This window comes from Corythoichthys intestinalis, chromosome 9 (genome assembly GCF_030265065.1).
Source record: "Corythoichthys intestinalis isolate RoL2023-P3 chromosome 9, ASM3026506v1, whole genome shotgun sequence".
Lineage (NCBI taxonomy): Eukaryota > Metazoa > Chordata > Actinopteri > Syngnathiformes > Syngnathidae > Corythoichthys > Corythoichthys intestinalis.
In genome coordinates, this window is record NC_080403.1 from 55,616,155 (window position 1) to 55,639,122 (window position 22,968).

General features: G+C 37.1%; 1 protein-coding gene across 6 annotated transcripts in view; it reads left to right on the forward strand.

Annotated features, from left to right (window-relative positions):
* The first annotated feature begins 2,086 nt into the window (after positions 1-2,086).
* The window catches only part of unm_sa1614 (un-named sa1614), a 34,244-nt gene continuing 13,362 nt past the window's right edge, over positions 2,087-22,968 (forward strand). For 4 of the 6 annotated variants that reach the window (XM_057846643.1, XM_057846645.1, XM_057846642.1 and 1 more), the window contains exons 1-21: positions 2,087-2,702; positions 4,439-4,511; positions 4,570-4,715; positions 6,403-6,599; positions 9,741-9,870; positions 9,932-10,017; positions 10,095-10,170; positions 11,454-11,534; positions 11,617-11,714; positions 13,938-14,007; positions 14,084-14,171; positions 15,046-15,094; positions 15,169-15,335; positions 17,504-17,637; positions 17,727-17,818; positions 17,881-18,064; positions 18,177-18,262; positions 18,325-18,440; positions 19,657-19,724; positions 21,406-21,513; positions 21,574-21,964. In XM_057846643.1, the coding sequence (XP_057702626.1) occupies positions 2,574-2,702; positions 4,439-4,511; positions 4,570-4,715; positions 6,403-6,599; positions 9,741-9,870; positions 9,932-10,017; positions 10,095-10,170; positions 11,454-11,534; positions 11,617-11,714; positions 13,938-14,007; positions 14,084-14,171; positions 15,046-15,094; positions 15,169-15,335; positions 17,504-17,637; positions 17,727-17,818; positions 17,881-18,064; positions 18,177-18,262; positions 18,325-18,440; positions 19,657-19,724; positions 21,406-21,513; positions 21,574-21,964 (2,569 nt within the window). In that variant the 5' untranslated portion in view covers positions 2,087-2,573. The remainder of the gene's footprint in view (positions 2,703-4,438; positions 4,512-4,569; positions 4,716-6,402; positions 6,600-9,740; positions 9,871-9,931; positions 10,018-10,094; positions 10,171-11,453; positions 11,535-11,616; positions 11,715-13,937; positions 14,008-14,083; positions 14,172-15,045; positions 15,095-15,168; positions 15,336-17,503; positions 17,638-17,726; positions 17,819-17,880; positions 18,065-18,176; positions 18,263-18,324; positions 18,441-19,656; positions 19,725-21,405; positions 21,514-21,573; positions 21,965-22,968) is intronic. The other 2 variants (XM_057846647.1, XM_057846646.1) reach the window with 1 other exon arrangement.

Genomic DNA, 22,968 nt, shown 5'->3' on the forward strand with positions numbered 1-22,968 from the left:
GACAAAAAAATTAAATTTCATATCTTTATGTTTGAAGCCTGAAATGTGGCGAAAGGTTGCAAGATTCAAGGGGGCCGAATACTTTTGCAAGGCACTGTATACACACACAGTGGGGCAAATAAGTATTTAGTCAACCACCAATTGTGCAAGTTCTCCTACTTGAAAAGATTAGAGAGGCCTGTAATTGTAAACATGGGTAAACCTCAACCATGAGAGACTGAATATAAAAAAAAAAAAACAGAAAATCACTGGATTAATGGCACCTGTTTTAACTCATTATCGGTATAAAAAACACCTGACCACTCAGTCAGTCACACTCCAAACTCCACTATTGCCAAGACCAAAGAGCTGTCGAAGGACACCAGAGACAAAATTGTAGACCTGCACCAGGCTGGGAAGACTGAATCTGCAATAGGTAAAACGCTTGGTGTAAAGAGAAATCAACTGTGGGAGCACTTATTAGAAAATGGAAGACATACAAGACCACTGATAATCTCCCTCGATCTGGGGCTACATGCAAGATCTCACCCCGTGGCGTCAAAATGATAACAAGAACGGTGAGCAAAAATACCAGAACCACATGGGGGGGACCTAGTGAATGACCTATAGAGAGCTGGGACCACATAAACAAAGGCTACTATCAGTAACACAATGCGCCGCCAGGGACTCAAATCCTGCACTGCCAGACGTGTCCCCCTGGTGAAGAAAGTACACATCCAGGGCCGTCTGCGGTTCGCTAGACAGCATTTGGATGATCCAGAAGAGGACTGGGAGAACGTTATGGTCAGATGAAACCAAAATAGAACTTTTTGGTAGAAACACAGGTTCTTGTGTTTGAAGGAGAAAGAATACTGAATTGCATCCAAAGAACACCATGCCCACTGTGAAACATGGGGGTGAAAACATCATGCTTTGGGGCTGTTTTTCTGCAAAGGGACCAGGACGGCTGATCTGTGTAAAGGAAAGAATGAATGGGGCCATGTATCAAGATATTTTGAGTGAAAATCTCCTTCCATCAGCAAGGGCATTGAAGATGAGACGTGGCTGGGTCTTTCAGCATGACAATGATCCCAAACACACAGCCAGGGCAACAAAGGAGTGGCTTGGTAAGAAGCATTTCAAGGTCCTGGAGTGGCCTAGCCAGTCTCCAGTTCTCAACCCCATAGCAAATCTGTGGAGGGAGTTGAAAGTCCGTGTTGCCCAATGACAGCCCCAAAACATCACTGCTCTAGAGGAGATCTGCATGGAGGAATGGGCCAAAATACCAGCAACAGTGTGTGAAAAGCTTGTGAAGAGTTCCAGAAAACGTTTGGCCTCCGTTATTGCCAACAACGGGTAAATAACAAAGTATTGAGATGAAATTTTGGTATTGACCAAATACTTATTTTCCACCATGATTTGCAAATAAATTCTTTAAAACTCAAACAATGTGATTTTCTGGTTTTTTTCCACATTCTGCCTCTCGTGGTTGAGGTTTATCCATGTTGACAATTACAGGCCTCTCTAATATTTTTAAATGGGAGAACTTGCACAATTAGTGGTTGACTAAATACTTATTTGCCCCACTGTATGTATATTGAAAATGCTTTTATGCCTTAATATAACATGGTATCATTTTTCAAATGCTTTACTAATATTAGGGGTGTAACTGTACACACAAGTGAAAGTTTGGTACATAACTCGTTTTTTTGTTTTTGTTTTAATCATTCTATCATATATTTGAAAGGTAATGTTTGCTCTTTTAGTTAAAAAGAAGCTCTTAACAAAGTGCAAAATAAACAGAAAACATTAAACGTGTCGATTTTTATTCTTAATGTTCTCTAATTCGCAGTTTATGTGCAAATATTGGCAACAGACCACAATAGACCTTATTCTTAAAAGAAAAAATATATATATATATATATATATTCTAGAAATTGTCATTTAAAATATATTATTATTAATATTCCACCCATTCATTTTTTTGGGTGGTGGTGGGGGGGGCAACTTTTCTACTTTCCTACCAATTTGAATTGATGTTGCGTTCACGGCGCCTCCCAATGCAGGCAGACAGGTTGTGCCTGCTCCGATTGCGCATGCGCGTCCACATGCGGCTCGCATAAAGCAGCGGCGGAACATCCTCGTTGAAAAAAAAAAGCACAATAAAGACAAACAGAACACAATGAGGTGAACGAAAGTCCCGGTGAGTCCAAACGTCATCTGGTTCCGGGTCGGGTTTTGACTCCTCATCACCGCCGCCGTCGAACCGAACCGAGCTGCCGGCCGGTTTGTCTCTCTCCAAGCCGCTTCAGGCGTGTCGGACGTCGGCTTGCCCGCTTCGGCTGCTCCGCTCTTTGTCAGCCGGTTACACCAACAAATCATTTTTTCCGTTTTTTTTTTTTTTTAAACTAAAAAAAAAAACAAAAACATTTTTTCTTGTAAAAGCTCTTCAAGTCACAATAATTAAAAACTTGAATTGATACGCCCCTCCGTGGATAATGCGGGCCGCCGTCTGAAGCGGCTTCTCCTTCCCCGTCTCTTCCTCGCTCTTTCGCCGGGTCTTGTCGCTCGACCCCGGGAGACGAATCGAAGTCATGCCGGAGCAGTGCGTGTCCGTCTCCGAGTTCGTGGAGGAGGTTCTGGAGGACTGGAGCTCGCCTACCACGTCATCCTTCTCCTCCAAAATGAACGGATGCCGGAATACCGTGCACCTGCTGGAGGAGGTCAGTCAGCCCCGTCGCTCCGTTGCCGGCACGGAGTCACTCATCCCGGGGGTGAAATGCGGGAGTGGCCCGGTCTTGGTCAAACCCACGCCCATTTACATTTACACCACCATCATTGACGTTGTATCCTCCCGTTGCTATGAGACAACATATTTCAAACCTCTGACGTCACCAGCTATTGTTTGGCAGGCCGTTGTGGTGTCAAATTAGCGGCCCCGGGGGCCAGATCTGGTACCTCCCATTATTTTGTCCGGCCGGCGAAAGTCAAACGCGTGCATTGATTTAGTTTTTCCCGAAAATTACAGTAAATGCATCCAAAATTTCCCGAGTCTAAAATTCAGAGAATATTTGCCATGTCTTTCTTTCTTTAACAAAATTGAAAAATAAATAGAACACAAAGATTATTTACAGTGTTTTCATTTGTTTTTAAAGTACATCAAAAAATGAAAAACAATACATTTTTCTCCTTTTAAAAAAATAAAAAATAAAAATGAATTTTTATTCTTTTGGAATTAAAAGAAAATTTGATGAATATTTCATAAGAATTCTATATTTTTATTTAAAAAAGAAAAAAAATGAATTAATCTATAAATTAATAGAAAATAAATAAAACAGATTTTTTACAGTACTTTCCTTGGTTTTTGAATTAAACAAAAAAAAAATTAAAAACAATATCAGTTTTTCTTTTTTTAATTAAAAATAAATTTTTATTCTTTTGGAATTGAAAAAATATTTTGAATAAATATTTAATAACAATTTATTCCATACTTATTTTTAAAAAAGAAAAAAATATATTAAAAATACATAACTTCATCTATAAATTAATTGAAAAAAAAAATAAAACACAGATATTATTTACAGTGTTTTCCTTTGCTTATTAATTAAATTCAAAATGATAAACAATCAATTTTTCTCAACCCTTTTTTTTAATTAAAAATTATTTTTTTATTCTTTTGGAATTAAAAAAATAATTAGAGTGAATATTTAATAAGAATTGTATATTTTTTTTATTTGAAAAATAGACAAAAAAATATATAAGATATATATTAGTTCCTCTATGAATTAAGTGAAAAATAAATAAAATAGATTTACAGTGTTTTGTTTGTTTTTAAATTAAATCCAAAAATAAAAAACAATGTTTCTCCATTTTTCTCCCTTCTTTTTTTAAAAATTAAAAATGATTTCTTATTCTTTTGGAATTAAAAATAAATAAATAATTAGAATGCATATTCAATAAGAATTAATTATATTTATTTTTACTTAAAAAAGGGAAAAAAAATATATAAAAAATATAAGTTCATCTTAACTTAAAAAACGCTCACTTTTTAAATAATAATAATTTCAATATTTAATTTTTATTTATCTTTTCAATGTACATATATTTTTTGGATTTAAATATTTACCGTTATAATTTAATATAATAAAATATGTATTTTCATATAATATTTAAATAGAATTTTATATTTAGTCTAACTGGCTGGAACATCTATTATCGTCAAAGGCAGCCAGTGATGTTAAAAAAAACAGAAAAACAAAAAAGGAGAGAATTCAATATATTGATGATGAGTTAGAAAAACTAAGAAGCCATGCTGGTCGTGCTATTGTTCCAGGACAAAGCTGCAGGAATGCCCAGTCAGCAGCCGGGCGGCGCTAGATGGGAACTTGCTCACAACACCACACCACATTATTTTGCTCATAAAATTCAATCCAAAAACTGATGGTGTGTATCGTTTTAGGCTCTGGATAGTGACCGTTTGTTACTGCAGAAGATGAAAAAAGCAGCCAAAGCCAAATACGCGTCTGGACAAGGTATACGTATTCGTACGTGTACGTGTTGAGACGCGACTAAAGACGCGTGTCAATTTAGAGCACGTGTCCCACCTGGAGCAGTACATCCTGTCCATGGAGAAGCTGTCCATCAACTGCCACTCTAGTGGCGAGACAGAGGTGGGCTCCGCCTTCTGCCGCATGGCCGACTTCTCCAAGGAGCTGGTCTCGCCCATCAACAACCTGGTGAGCGCAATTTGACATTGCTGTCAATGGCGTAGTCAGTACAGTTTTTCCTATTATAAAGACTTATATTATTATCATATAGTGCTGCAATGATCAATCGATTAACTCGAGTAATTCGATTAGAAAAAAGCTTCGAATCAAATTTTGCTGATTCGAGGATTTCTTTTAATTCTAATGGCGTTGTCAAGGTTTGTTTTGAAAGTGTTTATATTTAGTTATTTTGATTTGGGTGGATACACTGCCCTCTACTGGCAACAGTGAATATGACATAATAAATTTCACACGGCTGAGTCCAGCTGCTCCCTGTTAAGACCAACATAAGCTTTTTGTTTGCAGTAATGTTTTAAATGCATTCGTAATTTAGTTTGTAGGTGTATTTAGCAGTTTTTTGTGGGAATTTGTGTGTTATCCATTTGTTAAGAGCATTCTAAAAAAAAGTTTGCATTTTACTATAGCATTTAAGCTGGCGGACTTGTGCTTTGTAAGTTAGACAATTGTTCTTTGTTGTACTTGAATAACTCGTTTAACATGGCTGAATCGAGCTGCTCCCTGTTAAGACCAACATAAGGTATGTTTTTGATTGAGCTATATGCAGTTGTTATTTAGTTTCGAAGTATGTTTAGCAGTTTTTTGTGGGAATTTGTGTTTTAACCGTTTGTTAAGAGCATTGTAAAAAAAATACATCATTTCTTTATTGCATTTAAGCTATCGGACTTTTGCTATGTAAGTTAGGCAATTGTTGTTTGTTGTACTTGAATAACTCGTTTAACATGGCTAAATCCAGCTGCTCCCTGTCAAGACCAACATTAGGTATGTTTTTGTTTGAGCTAACATGTTTGTTTATGCATTCGTTATTTAGTTTAGAAGTACATTTAGCTGTTTTTTGAGGGAATATGTATTTGATTTCACCAAAATTTAGTTTGCAATGCATTAAATGTTCCAACTAACTAATTGAGAATAAGCGACTATCTAAATCATCATACTATTATTGTTATATATATATGTTATTATATCATTGTTTTATTGTATAGTCTTATGTACTGTATATTATATACATATATAATAAATATTATTTTTAAAATATTAAGTATTTTTACACGTGAAGATTTTTTAAAAAAAGGAAATGTAAATATTTACAATTTTTCCCAATGCTGAGACTGAGGAATTTTTTGCAATATTAAGATTTTTGTTTTTGTACAGTTATTGTAATATATTAACATATTTTATTTTTGGGACACAGACAATATAAAAAAAAAATATATATACTATATTACTATCCAGTATACTCTTTTTTTATGTATTTAGTTTTACAATATTTGTAATCTTTATTCATTTATTTTTTTCACATTTTTGTTATATTTTTTAACTCAATTTTGTAGTCTTTTTTTTCCCCAATACTAAAATTTTTTATTTTTTTTTAAACAATATTAACACTTTCTCAATCAGTAAGTATTGAACCACATACACGACGTCCAATATACAGTATCTATATTTTTTTAAATTCCGTTGGGTGTCTTGAAATTGAATTCCTGCTGCCATCCATTACACCCAAAACAGATTGGATATTTATCACCGTCAATGGCAGCCAAAGAGTTATAAAAGGAGCAAACATCACAATCAGTGTTGTCCCAGTTATAACAAAAACACAGTTTTCAATTATTTGTTTGGTGTATGTGTGTGTTTGTAGTTGAAAAGCATGCTCCACAACATCAACTTTTTCCTGGACTCCCTAGTAAAAGGAGACCTACGTGAAGTCAAGGGGGTGAGGAATGACTTTAGTTTGTTTATTTGCCACCGGAGGGCGCCACCGTTACAAGCTATGCTTTGTGCGCAGGATCTGAAGAAGCCTTTCGATCGAGCGTGGCGAGACTACGAGAGCAGATTGTAAGTGAGGCGTCGTCGCAACTCGTTTGTCCGTTTGCCCCACTTCACATTCACTTCAAACACTGAAATTTGAACATTTTAATGATTTTTGTCAAATTTTGTGAATTGGATATAAAATGTTTTTGAACATGGAGAAACACTGAAATTTGAACATTTCAATGATTTTTGGCAAATTGTGTGAATTTCATTAAGGTTGCTTTTTAACATAGAAAAACACTGAAATTTCAATGATTTTTGGCAAATTTTGTGAATTTGATAAAAAAATGTTTTTGAACAAGGAAAAACACTGATATTTTCAAATTTTAGTGATATTTGCCAAATTTCTTGAATTGGATATACACGTTTTTGAACACAGAGAAACAATGAAATGTAAAAATTTCAATGATTTTGTCAAATTTTGTGAAGTGGACAGAAAAGGTTTTTTGAACATTGAAAAACATTGAAATTTGAACATTTCAATGATGTTTGACAAATTCTTGAATTTTTTAAAATGTCAATTATTTTTGTTGAACCATTGAAATTTCAACATTTCAAATGATTTTGGTCCAATTTTGTGAATTGAATAAAAACATATTTTGGAACATTGAAAAACATTGAAATTTGAACTTTTCAGCGGTTTTTGAACAAGTAAAAACATTGAAATTTAAACATTTCAATGATTTTTGTCAATTTTTTTTTAATCGGATAAAAAGTTTTTGAACATGAAAAACATTGGAATTTTCAAATTTAAATGATTTTTGTCCTTTAGTGCATTGGAAAAAACAATTTAGTGAACATTGAAAACCACTTAAATTTAAACATTTCAGTGATTTTTGTCAAATTTTGTGAATATGAAATTATTTTGGTACATTGAAAAATATTGAAATTTGAACTTTTCAGTGCTTTTTTTTTTAAAACCTTTGAATTTTTAAAATTTCAACGATTTTTGTCAAACCATGAAAATTTGAACATTTCAAGGATTTTGGTCCAATTTTGTGAATTTGATAAAAAAAAATTGATTTTGAACAATGAAAAATATTGACATTTTGAAATTTCAATGATTTTTTTTGTCAAAATTTGTGATTCGGATCAGATATGTTTTTGAAAATGGAAAAACTGAAATTTGAACATTTCAATGATTTTTGTCAAACCCTTGAAATTTGAACATTTCAATGATTTTGGTCCAAGTTTGTGATTTGGATATGAAATTAATTTGGAACATTGAAAAACATTGAAATTTGAGCTTTTCAGTGATTTCTGTAAAATTTTTAAATTTTTTAAATTTCAATTATTTTTGTCCAATTTTGTAAATTGGATATGAAATTATTTTGGTACATTGAAAAATATTGAAATTCGAACTTTTCAGAGATTTTTGTCAAATTTTGTGAATTGGATAAAAATTGTTTTTGAACATTGAAAAACATTGACGTTTTCAAATTTCAATGATTTTGTCAAAATTTGTGATCAGGATCAGAAATGTTTTTGAAAATTGAAATACACTGAAATTTGAATATTTCAATGATTTTTGTCAAATTTTGTGAATTGGATTTGAAATTATTTTGGTACATTGAAAAATTGAAGTTTGAACTTTTCAGGAATTTTTGTAAAATTTTTAAAATTTCAATGATTTTTGTCAAACCATTGAAACCTTAGCATTTCAATGATTTTGGTCCAATTTTGTGAATTTGACAAACATTGAAAAACATTGACATTGAAATTTCAATGAGTTTTGTATGAATTTGTGATTTGGAACAGATATGTTTTTGAAAATTGAAGAACACTGAAATTTGAACATTTCAATGATTTTTGTCAAACCCTTGAAATTTGAACATTTCAATGATTTTGGTCCAAGTTTGTGATTTGGATATGAAATTATATTGGTACATTGAACAATATTGAAATTTGAACTTTTTATTGATTTTTGTCAAATTTTGTGAATTGGATATGGAATTATTTTTGGCATATTGAAAAATATTGAAATTTGAACTTTTGAGTGATTTTTGTAAAACCTTTGAATTTTTAAAATTTCAATGATTTTTGTCAAACCATTGAAATTTGAGCATTTCAATGATTTTAGTCCAATTTTGTGAATTTGATAAAAAATTATTTTGAACATTGAAAAACACTGACATTTTGAAATTTCAATGATCTCTGTCAAAATTTGTGATTCGGATCAGATATGTTTTTGACAATTGAAAAACACTGAAATTTCAACATTTCAATGATTTTTGTCAAATTTTGTGAATTGGATATGAAATTATTTTGGTACATTGAAAAATATTGAAATTAAGGCTGTCAAACTATTAAAATTTTTAATTGAGTTAATTACTGCTTAAAAATTAATTAATCGTTATTAATCACAATTCAAACCATCTCTAAAATATGCCATATTTTTCTGTAAATCATTGTTGGAATGGAAAGATAAGACAAGACGGATATATACATTCAACATTCGGACCATAAGTACTGTATTTGTTTATTATAACAATAAATCAACAAGATGGCATTAACATTGTTAACATTCTGTTAAAGTGATCCATGGATAGAAAGACGTGTAGTTCTTAAAAGATAAATGTTATAGAAATTTGATATACAAACCCCTCTTAATGTTTTTGTTTTAATAAAATTTGTAAAATTTTCAATCAAAAAATAAACTAGTAGCCCGCCATTGTTGATGTCAATAATTACACAATGCTTATGGGTGCTGAAGCCCATAAAATCAGTCGCACCCAAGCGCCAGCAGAGGGCGACAAAACTCCAAAAAACACAAGTAACAAGTGGACATTACACTGTGCTGTCATTTTAATCTGTTTGAGCGGAGCATGTGCGTTAATTGCGTCAAATATTTTAACGTGATTAATTTTAAAAAATTAATTACCGCCCGTTAACGCGATAATTTTGACAGCCCTAAATGAAATGTGAACTATTGAGTGATATTTGTAAAACTTTCCAATTTTTAAAATTTCAATGATTTTTGTCAAACCATTGAAATTTGAAAATTCCAATGATTTTGGTCCAATTTTGTGAATTGGATAAAAAAAAAAAAAGTTTTTTGACATTGAAAAGCATTGATATTTTCAAATTTTCATAATTTTGCCATTTCAAATGAATGGGGCTTTTTTAGAAATGTAGAAAGCGACTCGGGGTTTTTTTGCTGTGCAGCAAGCAGGTGGAGAAGGAGAAGCGAGAACTGGCGCGTCAGTACGGGATGGTGAGGAATGAGGTGAGCGGCGGCGAGATCGCCGAGGAGCTGGAGAAGGAGAGGCGGGCTTTCCAACTCAGCATGTGCGAGGTAAGCGTGTGGCAAAAAACGCCCGGCAGTCTTCCTCCCAAAGTCAACTTTGGCGCTTCAGTATCTGATCAAGGTGAACGAGATCAAGAGCAAGAGGGGAGTGGACCTGCTGCACAACCTCATCAAACACTTTCACTGCCACAATAAGTACGCCGGCTCGTCAAGTGCCGCCAACGTTCCAAACGGATGTTGACGCCGCCTTGTTTGTTTGTTTGCATATGCAGTTTCCTGCAGGAGTGCGTGGCCAGCACGCAAAGGCTGAAGCAATACATGGACGAGCTGAACGGCGTCCTTGCATCCGTATGACTTCAATTATTATTTATTTGAGTTGATTTGTTTCTTATTGTAAATATTTGGGGAGGGTTTCAATTGAGTTTGTTTTACTTTGAATTTTGTTTCATTTTTCTAAGTTCTAAATATATATTTTCTTCTTTATAATTTTAATTTAGTTTTTGTTGTAGTTTTGATTTTTGTTGTATTACATTTTTAGTTTTGGATCATTTCCCCCCTCTAAATTCACTTTGTTATATCTAATAATTTTCCAAATTATATTATATTTGTGTCAATTTAATTTTTATATTTGAATTTTATTTATTTTTTTTTTTGTGTTTATTTATATCTTGTTACAGTGTTCTCCCCCCACCCCCCATTTTGGTTTTATTTATTTATTTATTTATTTTGATTATATATATATATATATATATATATATATATATATATATATATATTCTTTTTAATTTTAATTTATATTTTGTTTCATTAGAATTTAATTTAATTAATTTGATATAATTTTGTAAAATTTACTTTGTTGTATTTAAAAAATTTTTTATTTGTATCAATTTAATTTTTATATTTAAATATATATCCTTTAAAATTGTTTTTTTGTTTGTTTCGATTTTTATTTTTAATTTTGTATAATTCCCCCCCTGAATTTTCTTTTATATTTAATGTTGTTTTTTTAATTATATTCAATTTAATTTTTATATTTGAATTTTATTTTATCGCTTTTTTGTATTTTGTCTTCATTTTCTTTTTTCCCAAAATTTTTGAGTGTTTATTTATATTTTGTTATTGTGCTCTTTTCCCCAATTTTTATTGATTTATTTATTTTGATTTTCATTTTTTTCTTACTTCCTAATTTTCCCCCGAACATTTTTTAAAAATTTTATTTTAAATTTTTTATTAATTTGTTGTGTTTCCTTGTATTTTGTTCATTTTTTCCCCATTTTATTTTTGTTAATTTATTTAGTTTAATTTTCATTTTTGTTTTATTTTAGCCTTTTTTAAAATTTCATAGCATTTCCCCCCTATATTTGTATGTATATTAATATTAGTTTAAAATTTTGTTTGAATCTTCATTATTGTTCCATTTTTTTCTGAATGTATTTTTCAACGGAACTTTTTTTCCATTTTATTTGAGTTTTATTATATTGCATTTCGTTTTTATTTAAAATTGTGTTTGAATTTTCATTGTTTTCTTTTCTGTTTGATTTCATTGATTTGATATGCTCTTTTCATGACATTATTCTCCCCCTGAATATATTTGACTTCTGGCGGGTTTTTGATGCAATTCCATTTGTCAGGTGAAGCAGCGTCAGGAGGAAGAAAAACGTCAATTAGTCTCCCTCAGAGATCAACTCAGGCCCGTTGTGCACAGCCAGCAGGTCAAACACACTCGTGATCGTGAACATACAGAACACTCGCGTGCGTGTGTTTTTACACGTGTTTATGCGTGTGCGCTATCAGGACAGTTTAGCAAAGCCGGTTTACAGCATGCATCAGCTGCTGGGAGACAAACAGTACGGAACAGAAAGGACCGGATTCCTTTACAAGAAGAGTGATGGGTAATAAGAACTGCTGCCACAATTGACCTTTCGCAAAAGTCCCTCGAAGGGGCACAAACGTTCTTTTCAGTTTTTGCTGAAAATGTATGGTTCGGCCAAAATTCGCCAAAAACATACCCATTCATTTCTAATGGCCAAATTGTGTCCAGTTGATTTCCGTTGGGCCAATTAGCCATTCAATTTCAAGAACACAAAAACTTTCATGTTCACTCCTAATGATTTCCAACTTGACCTGATACCAACAGGACGTGACCATGAAATGCTCTCAAATCCACAGGACGTGACCCAATATAAACAGGAAGTGACCCTGAAATGCCCCAAAACATCGGGAAGTTACCCAACGACAATGGGAAGTGATACTAAAATGCCCCAAAATCAACAGGAAGGGTTTTACCTGCCAAAGCAAAGCTAACATTGCAGTTTCTCCAGGAATTTTGTAGTTAGCCTCTGGCGTTAGCTTCATCTTACCTTAAGAGAACACCTCTGTATGCTTGATTCTTTTGAATCCATTTAACTGGGAGCTATACAGTGGGGCAAATAAGTATTTAGTCAACCACCAATCGTGCAAGTTTTCCTACTTGAAAAGATTAGAGAGGCCTGTAATTGTCAACATGGGTATACCTCAACCATGAGAGACAGAATGTGGAAAAAAAAAAACAACAGAAAATCTCATTGTTTGATTTTAAAAGAATTTATTTCCAAATTAGAGTGAAAAAAAAGTATTTGGTCACCTAAAAACAAGCAAGATTTCTGGCTGTCAAAGAGGTCTAACTTCTTCTAACGAGGTCTAACGAGGCCCCACTCGTATTACCTGTATTACTGGCACCTCTTTTAACTCATTATCAGTACAGAAGACACCTGTCCACAACCTCAGTCAGTCACACTCCAAACTCCACTATGGCCAAGACCAAAGAGCTGTTGAAGGACATTAGAGACAAAATTGTAGACCTGCACCAGGCTGGGAAGACTCAATCTGCAATAGGTAAAACGCTTGGTGTAAAGAAATCAACTGTGGGAGCAATTCTTACAAAATGGAAGACATACAAGACCACTGATAATCTCCCTCAATCTGGTGCTCCATGCAAGATCTTACCCCGTGGCGTCAAAATGATAACAAGAACGGTGAGCAGAAATCCCAGAACCACACGGGGGGACCTAGTAAATGACCTAAAGAGAGTTGGGACCACAGTAACAAAGGCTACTATCAGTAACATAATGCGCCACCAGGGACTCAAATCTTGCACTGCCAGATGTGTCCACCTGCTGAAGCCAGTACACGTCCAGGCCCATCTACGATTCGAGAGCATTTGGATGTTCCAGAAGAGGACTGGGAGAATGTGTTATGGTCAGATGAAACCAAAATACAACTTTTTGGTAGGAACACAGGTTCTCGTGTTTGGAGGAGAAAGAATACTCAATTGCATCCGAAGAACATGGGGGTGGAAACATCATGCTTTGGGGCTGTTTTTCTGCAAAGGGACCAGCACGACTGATCTGTGTAAAGGAAAGAATGAATGGGGCCATGTATCAAGAGATTTGGAGTGAAATTCTCCTTCCGTCAGCAAGGGCATTGAAGATGAGACGTGGCTGGGTCTTTCAGCATGACAATGATCCCAAACACACAGCCGGGGCAACAAAGGAGTGGCTTCGTAAGAAGCATTTCAAGGTCCTGGAGTGGACTCGCCAGTCTCCAGGTCTCAACCCCGTAGAAAATCTGCAGAGGGAGTTGAACGTCCATATTGCCCAACGACAGCCCCAAAACATCACTGCTCTAGAGGAGATCTGCATGGAGGAATGGGCCAAAATACCAGCAACAGTGTGTGAAAAGCTTGTGAAGAGTTCCAGAAAACGTTTGGCCTCCGTTATTGCCAACAAAGGGTACATAACAAAGTATTGAGATGAACTTTTGGTATTGACCAAATACTTATTTTTCACCATGATTTGCAAATAAATTCTTTAAAAATCAAACTATGTGATTTTCTGATTTTTTTCCCCACATTCTGTCTCTCATGGTTGAGGTTTACGCATGTTGACAATTACAGCCTCTCGAATATTTTCAAGTGGGAGAACTTGCACAATTAATGGTTGACTAAATACTTATTTGCCCCACTGTATGATTGGTCCATTGCCGTTTGGGAGGCGGAGTTTGCGAAAGGTCAATGAATCAACAGCCAATTTTTGCAGTCAGTCAATCGTTTAGCTCCAAATTCGTTGTCATTTCAGGTTAAGAAAAATGTGGCAGAAGCGGAAATGCTGGGTTCACAACTGCTACCTGACCATCGCGCACGCGACGGTGAGTTGTCCAGATGCACCTTGGAGTAGAAAATCTAAGTTGATGTTAATAGCTTTTATTTTTTTTTGTTTCACAGCCCAACAAAACCCCCACCAGACTCAACTTACTCACCTGCCAAGTCAAACCCAGCGTGGAGGACAAGAAGTGCTTCGACCTCATCTCTCGTACGACGCAAACACACATGGTCTTTGGCCGCCATTGACAGCGATCGAACGATAAGGAGTCCTGTAGATGGATAGATGAATAGTGAATTGTGGGCATCGCGGGTTCACTTCCTGTTGATTTGGGTGCATTTCTGGGTCACTTCCTGTTCATACTAGGCCATTTCCTGTTGATTTCAAGGCATCTCTGACTTCCTGTTGATTTGGGGGCATTTCGGGTTCACTTCCTGTACATATTGGGTCACTTCCTATTGACTTTGGGGCATGTCAGGGTCACTTCCTGTTGATTTGGGGGCATTTCTGGGTCACTTCCTTTCATATTGGGCCACTTTCTGTTGATTTGCGGGCATTTCAGGGTCACTTCCTGTTCCTATTGGGCCATTTCCTGTTGATTTCGAGGCACCTCTGACTTCCTGTAGATATTGGGGTACCTGCTGGGGGTCATTTCTGGGTCACTTCATGTTCATATTGGGTCACTACCATTCCATGTTCACTTCCTGTTGATTTTGAGACATTTCAGGGTCACCTTCTATTGATTTTGAGGCATTCCAAGGTCAATTTCTGTACATACGGGGTCACTTACTGTTGAATTTGGGGCATATCGGGTCACTTGGCTTAGAAATAAATAGGAGTGAATGGAAGTTGTTGTGCTATTGAAATGAATGGTGAATAGAGCCATTGGAAATCAATAGGAAATTTGGGCCATACGAAATGAATGGGTATGTTTTTGGCAAATTTTGGGCGAACCGCGTGTTGAGCAATTTTGTGCCCTTTAGCGTCCTGATTTTTCGGATGTATAAATGAAAATTTTAGAACAAGTAGCGTTTTGGATAGATCCTTTGAATTTATCAGTGATCATGCAAATTTTGTCTATCAGATAATCGCACGTATCACTTCCTGGCTGAAGACGAAGCTGAGTGTCTCGCGTAAGTGACGTCTCTCGCCGTCGACGGTGTCCGACGAATCTCATACCTGACTATGAGCGGCTCCGTTTTGTCAGCTGGATCTCGGTACTGAGCAACAGCAAACAGGAAGCGCTGACGGCGGCGTTGGACGGCGTCCGGAAAGGCGGCACCGAGAGCAGCGTGGAGGATCTGACCCACGCCATTGCCCAGGACATCCGACGCATGCCCGGGAACAACCGCTGCTGCGACTGCGGCGCTCCCGGTCAGTAAACAAAACAAAACCAAAAAGAAAAGCATATTTCCAAACTCTAAATATTGTAATATACAGTATAGACAGGAAATGACCCGAGATTCCCCCACATAATTAGAAAAAGACCCAATATGAACAGGTAGTCACCAAGAAATGCCCCAAAACCAACAGGAAGTGACCCCAAGACACAAAGAAATTATTACCCTTTACAAAAAAGTGTTGTTTTGAAGCGGTATGCAATGTATGAGGTATGAGTCTTGTTAGCTCGAATTGCTGTGTCTAGCCGCTGTAACTCTGCTGCTCTCTGTGAACTCTACTCAGACGGAACGCGCGCGGCTCTTAAGTGTCTGTGTCACGTGACTGTGACGTAGTCGGTAACGGGCTCGGCCAAATGCACACACAAGTTCCGTGGGTGAATTATGTTATATAATCAAGGGTCACCACAGTTTAATCTTTCTATATTGATTTTAAAACTTACATACTCCATCTTTTTACAGAGCCCCTAAAGAACAACAGAAATAAAATAAATTTAAGCCGTCTGGTGCACACTAGATGTTGCATAGCAAAAGTCCGCTAGCCCAAATGCTATATCATGCTAATGTTTACAATAATTGGCTAATTTGCATAGCAAAAGTCCGCTAGCTTAAATGCTATGTCATGCTAATGTTTACAACAAATGGCTAACTTGCATAGCAAAAGGTCGCTATCATGCTAATGTTTACAATACTGGCTAATTTGCATAGCAAAAGTCCGCTAGCTTAAATGCTATGTCATGCTAATGTTTACAACAAATGGCTAACTTGCATAGCAAAAGGCCGCTATCTTATATGCTATATCATGCTAATGTTTACAACACTGGCTAACTAGCATAGCAAAAGTCAGCGACCTTAAATGCTGTACAATGCTGATGTTTACTACAATTGACTAACTTGCATAGCAAAAGTCTGCTAGCTTAAATGCTACATCATGCTAATGTTTCCTACAAATGGTTGACTTGCATAGCAAAAGTCTACTAGCTTAAATACCAAATAATGCCAATGTTTACAACAATTGGCTAACTTGCATAGCAAAAGGCTGCTAGCTTAATTGCTATATAATGCTATAATTTACAACAATTGGCTAACTTGCATAGAAAAAGTCCGCTAGCTCAAAATGTTTACTACAATTGGCTAACTTGCATAGCAAAAGTCTCCTAGCCTAAATGCTATACAATGAGAATGTCTACAACGATTGGTTAACTTGCATAGCAAAAGTCTGCTAGCCTAAATGCTATATAATTTGCATGTTAGCAAAAGTCCGCTAGCTTAATTTCTATATAGTGTTAATATTTACAACAATTAGCTAACTTGCATTGCAAAAGTCCGCTAGTTTAAATGCTCTACCATGCTAATGTTTACAGAAATTGGCTAACTTGGATAGCAAAAGTCCGCTAGCTCAAAATGTTTACTACAATTGGCTAACTTGCATAGCAAAAGTCTGCAAGCCTAAATGCTATATAATGCTACAATTAACTACAATTGGCTAACTTGCATAGCAAAGGTCTTCTAGCCTAAATGCTATATAACGCTAATGTCTATAACAATTGGCTAACTTGCAGAGCAAAAGTCTGCTATCTTAAATGCTATGTAAGGCTAATATTTACAACAATTGGCTAACTTGCATAGCAAAAGTCCGCTAGCTCAAATGCTCTATCATACTAATGTTTACAGAAATTGGCTAATTTGCATAGCAAAAGTCTGCTAGCCTAAATGCTATATAATGCTAATCTTTACAACAATTGGCTAACTTGCATAGCAAAAGTCCGCAAGCTTAAATGCTATATAATGCTAATATTTGCAACAATTGGCTAACTTGCATAGCAAAAGTCCGCTAGCTTAAATGCTCTATCATGCTAAAGTTTACAGAAACTGGCTAACTTGCATAGCAAAAGTCCTCTAGCTCAAAATGTTTACTGCAATTGGCTAACTTTAAAGTCCTCTCTAGCTTAAATGCTGTATAATGCTAATATATACCATTTAATTCTTAAATTAATTTTATTTCTGTCAATGTCCCTTTAGGTGCACCGTAATCTTTGCCCTAAATGTTCAAAGACTTTCCGCTGTATAAAATTGGTTTTGTTGGAAACGTCTCCCTCTGCTGGTTCCTTATAAGCATTTGGGTTATATATTTGTTCCCTGCAGACCCCGGTTGGGTGTCCACCAACTTGGGCATCCTGACCTGCATCGAGTGCTCCGGTGTGCACCGCGAGATGGGCGTCCACATCTCCAGGATCCACTCGCTCAGCCTGGACAGCCTCGGAACTTCGGACCTGCTGGTGAATGCTCACGTTTCAGTGCCATTGACGGCAATAGACGTCCAATATCGCCGTCAATGGCGGCTATTGACTTAACGGTCGTTCCGCAGCTGGCCCGGAACGTAGGAAACAGCGGTTTCAACGAGATCCTGGAAGCCAACCTGCTCAGTCCTTCCATGAAGCCGTCGCAACACAGCCACATGTCGGTATTTCGCCGCGCTTTCGCCACTGTTCGGCGAAGGTAGTCAATGTGCATCACCGTAGGACGGAGCGAAAGGAGTTCATCACGTGCAAGTATCAGGACGTTCAGTTCGTGCGTCCGGGCCCCAACCCGGCGACGGCCCTCAGAGTCCTTCACGAAGCCACCAAGAACGCCGACATCTACAGCTTGCTGCAACTGCACGTGCAGCGCACGCAACTTGGGCAAGCGCTGCACACCCACATACAGGTGGGAGGTTGTCAAAAATGTGAACATATGAAAAGTGTCCATTTTTGTAGTAATGTCAAAATGATGTGATTAGAAGTCTCAAAGTGTCATCCATTTGTTTCCATGGTAACAGGAGAAAGGGGAGACAGCCCTCCACCTGGCCGTCCTATTGGCCGACAGGACGTCTCTCCACATCCTGGACTTCCTGGCTCAGAACTGGTCAGCGGGTAACATTAGACACCGACAAAATATTACTAACAACTGACTAGTAACATTTTCAGTTCCAACGTGGATGTGCAGACGTCGTGCGGCAACACGGCGCTTCACTACAGCTGTCTCCACAACAAAAGCGACTGCGTCAAACTGCTGCTGAGGGCCAGAGCCAACACGCACATCAGTAAGATTCACAGCCAAATACACTCATAAAAAACACATTTCTGAAACTACAAACTGAAACTTCTGGAGAAATTACTCTGGGTCTTTGCTGTGTGGAGATACAGATTTTAGCCCTGCCCAGGTTGGTGTGGGTACATTTCAGGGACAATATCAGGTCCTGTTGATTTGAGGACATTTGAGGGCATGTCTTGGTCATATCAGGTCATTTGGGGGGCGTGTCCTGGTCATATAAGGTAATTTGGGGGGCATTTCCTGGTCATATCAGTTCATTTGGGAGGGCATGTTCTCGTCGTACAGGTCATTTGGGGGCGGGGCCTGGTCATAGGTCATTTGGGCACATTTGGGGGGCGTGTCCTAGTCATATCAGGTCATTTGGGCACATTTGGGGGGTGTGTCCTGGTCATTTCAGGTCATTTTGGGACATTAAGGGGGCGTGGCCTGGTCATATATGGTAATTTGGTGACATTTGGGGGCGTGTCCTGGTCATATCAGGTATTTTGGGGAGATTTGGGGGGCGTGTCCTGGTCATATCAGGTATTTTGGGGACATTTGGGGGGCGTGTCCTAGTCATCAGCTCATTTGGGGACATTTGCGGGACGTGCCGTGGTCATTATCAGCTCATTTGGGCACATTTGGGGGTGTGTCGTTGTCATATCAGGTCATTTGGGGATATTTGTGCTGCGTGGCTTGGTCATATCAGGTCATTTGGGCACATTTGGGGGGCTTGGCCTGGTCACATCAGGTCATTTGGCCACATTTGGAGGGGGCGTGTCCATGTCATATCAGGTCACATGGCCATATTTGGGGGCGCAGCCTGGTCATATCAGGTCGTTTGGGCACATTTGGGGGGCGTTTCCTTGTCATATTAGGTCATTTGAGGGGCGTGTCCTGGTCATATCAGGTCATCTGGGGACATTTGGGGGGTGCAGCCTGGTCGTATCAGGTCATTTGGGGACATTTGGGGGGCGTGGCCTGGTTAAAACAGGTCATGTGGGGGGCGTGTCCTAATCATATCGGGTCATTTGGGGGACACGTTCTATTCATATCTGGTGGTTTTTAGGGACATTGTTTTTTTTGCCATTGAAATGAATAGGAAAAAATTTTGACGTCCATTGCCTTCGATGGCATCGACTTATATCGGCGTCAATAGAATCCAAGTACATTGGTATAAATAGGATGGACAAACACGAAATGATTAAAGGCCTTCTGTCATTCAGAGAACGAGTTGGGAGAGACGCCATTGGACGTGAGCCGCAGGCTGAAGCACAACCACTGTGAGGCGCTGGTGAGTTTTGGGACTTTTGAACATTTTCAGGTTAGGACACACCTCAACGAGTAAATATCGCCTCTTTTTAGGAAAGAAATTTCAGGATACAAAAGGAAAAATACAGTATGGCTGGTACTCGCAGCTCCAAGAATTGTAGCTGCTCTGTCATTGGCCATTGCCACAGATTCCTGGCATCCAATTGGCTAAGAGGGACCTCTACTGTATGTGTGTATCCAATTCATATAATTAGCATGTTAGAAAATTCAGGAAATCAGGATGCACAAAAAAATCTGACAAAAAAAATTTTGGAAAAAAAAAAAAAAAAAAAACCCCCACAAAAAAAAAAAAAAACGGAGAATGTGGAAAACTGCAAAAAAAAAAAAAAAAAAAAATCGAAAAAACCCCCCCACTTAAATCAAGCAAAACTGAAAACTGCTGGAAAACTGAAAAAAATAAATAAAATACAATAAATTAAAAATAAACCAGAAAAACAAAAGAAAAAAAAAAAAAAAGAGTAAAATCCAGCAAAACTGAAAACTGTGTGGAAAAACTGCCCCAAAAACATAATTGAAAAAAAAAAACCAACTTAAATCCAGAAAAACTGAAAACTGCACAAAAACCTGCAAAATAAATAAATAAATAAATAAAAAAACAGAAAAACTATTTTTTTAAAATTGCAAAAAAAAACTTAAACAACAAACATTTAAATCCAGCAAAACTGAAAACTGTGGGGAAAAACTTCAAATAAAATAAAATAAAAAATAAATCAGAAAAACAAAACTATCCAAAAAAAATTTGCAAAAAAATTAAAAACAACTGAAAACTGTGGGGAAAAACTGCAAAAAAAAAAAAAATGATAATAATAATAATAATAATAAAATAAAAATAAACCAGAAAAATAATCAAAACTATCCAAAAAAATCTCTAAAATTTTTTTTTAAAAAAAACAAAAAAACATGGTAAGCTGTTCATTTCAGTTTGACGTCACTAGACATCCAATCCATTACTGGGCATTCTTTCAGTCATTTGCCTTTACCCAGTCGAAATGAATTGGACGTCTAGCGCTGTCAATGGCAACCCAAAAATTAACAAGAAATTGACCTGAAAATGCCCCCAAATGAATAGGAAATAAATGCTTAAATATATAAATGGATTGTTTAAGTTATTTCTATTTCAATTTTGAATTTTCATAAGGGCTGGGCAACGATTATACATTTTTAATTACGATTAATAGCATGACATTTTGCAAATGTTACTACAGGTAATCCCCGGTTTCCTCCTGCACTGTAGATTTACCCCGTCAGGCACGTCGTAACCCAGGGACTACCTGTATTATGTTTAGATTTTTATATACTGGACTGTCTCAGAAAATTAGAATACACAATATTCTAATTTTTTGAGACAGTCCTGTGTATATATACAGGACTGTCTCAGGAAATTAGAATACACAATATTCTAATTTCCCGAGACAGTCAGGAAATTAGAATATTGTTGAGACAGTCAGGAAATTAGAATATTGTGTATTCTAATTTCCTGAGACAGTCCTGTATATATACACAGGACTGTCTGAAAAATTAGAATATTGTGTATTCTAATTTCCTGAGACAGTCCAGTATATTCCAATTTCTATTTTAGTATTTAATCATTGAAAATGATTTATTTCAACGTTACTTTTGGCATTTATGTTATGTTATTTTAGTTGCAGCAAGCCCAATCTAACCATTTCGACCATCACGTGCACGTGGAGTACGAGTGGCGCCTTCGCCACGACGACGTTTACGACAGCGACGACGATTTCGAAGACAAGGTAACCGCGTCGACCGCCGCGTAACATCCGCCGAAATCCCGACCCGATTATCTTCGCCAGAACGGTCCCGTGAAGAAGGAGCGTTCGTCCTCGTCCTTCTCCTTCCCCTCGCGACCTTTCAACTTCGGGCTGACGTCTTCCGTTTCCTCGGCGCCCCCCGGCGGCGGGCTGCTGAGCGTGGGCCGGCGGCTGGCCACGGCCATGGAGCACCACGTTAGGCCGCCCGCCCAGTCGCAAAGTCCCCCGCCGCCGCCCCCCTCTTCGCCCGCGCCGCCACTGCCCCCCAGGGTGAAGGCGCCCAACGTTCCTCCGCCGCCACCGCCGGCAGGTGAAGACCAATTGGAGCAAGATGAAGAAGAGGAAGTGTTCTCCCCCGTGACGGGAAACTGGAAATGGACCCCTCAGGTCGCCGCCCGACACAAAAGGAGCTGCTCCGAGTCTAGTAACCACGGTAATGCAAGATATTGTTAAGACAGACTTCACGATCAGTTGACAGGAAACGGGGCGCGGGGCCGATCCGTAGGGGGCCAATCTTCAAAAACCTAAAATTCAAATATTTCAAAACCAAAGCCGCAAGCGACCTAAAACCAAAATAGAGACCTCCCTTAGGTTTTGAGTCTCCATGGGCACAAGCATAAAAAAATTCTAATTCCTTCCCAAATTAAATCCCGATGAACGATTTTTTTAAATAACAAAACTTTGAATGGCTATAAAATTCTCAGATTTGATGCTAGTTGCACACAAATCACCAAATGCAGATATAATCACCTATATTTTCAGGATCAATAGAAATATTTAACATATCATACAGTGTTGGCCAAAAGTATTGGCACCCCTGCAATTCTGTCGGATAATGCTCAATTTCTCCCAGTAAATGATTGCAATTACAAATGCTTTGGTAGTAATATATTCATTTATTTTGCTTGCAATGAAAAAACACAAAAGCGAATGGAAGAAAAAAAATCAATCATTTTACACAAAACTCCAAAAATGGGCCAGACAAAAAGTATTGGCACCCTCAGCCAAATACAGTGGGGCAAATAAGTATTTAGTCAACCACCAATTGTGCAAGTTCTCCTACTTAAAAAAATTAGAGATGCCTGTAATTGTCAAGATGGGTAAACCTCAACCATGAGAGACAGAATGTGGAAAAAAAAAAACAGAAAATCACATTGTTTGATTTTTAAAGAATTTATTTCCAAATTAGTGTGGAAAATAGGTATTTTGTCACCTACAAATAAGCAAGATTTCTGGCTATCAAAGAGGTCTAACTTCTTCTAACGAGGCTCCACTCGTTACCTGTATTAATGGCACCTGTTTTAACTCATTATCGGTATAAAAGACACCTGTCCACAATCTCAGTCAGTCACACTCCAAACTGCACTATACAAAATTGTAGACCTGCACCAGGCTGGGAAGACTGAATCTGCAATAGGTAAAACACTTGGTGTAAAG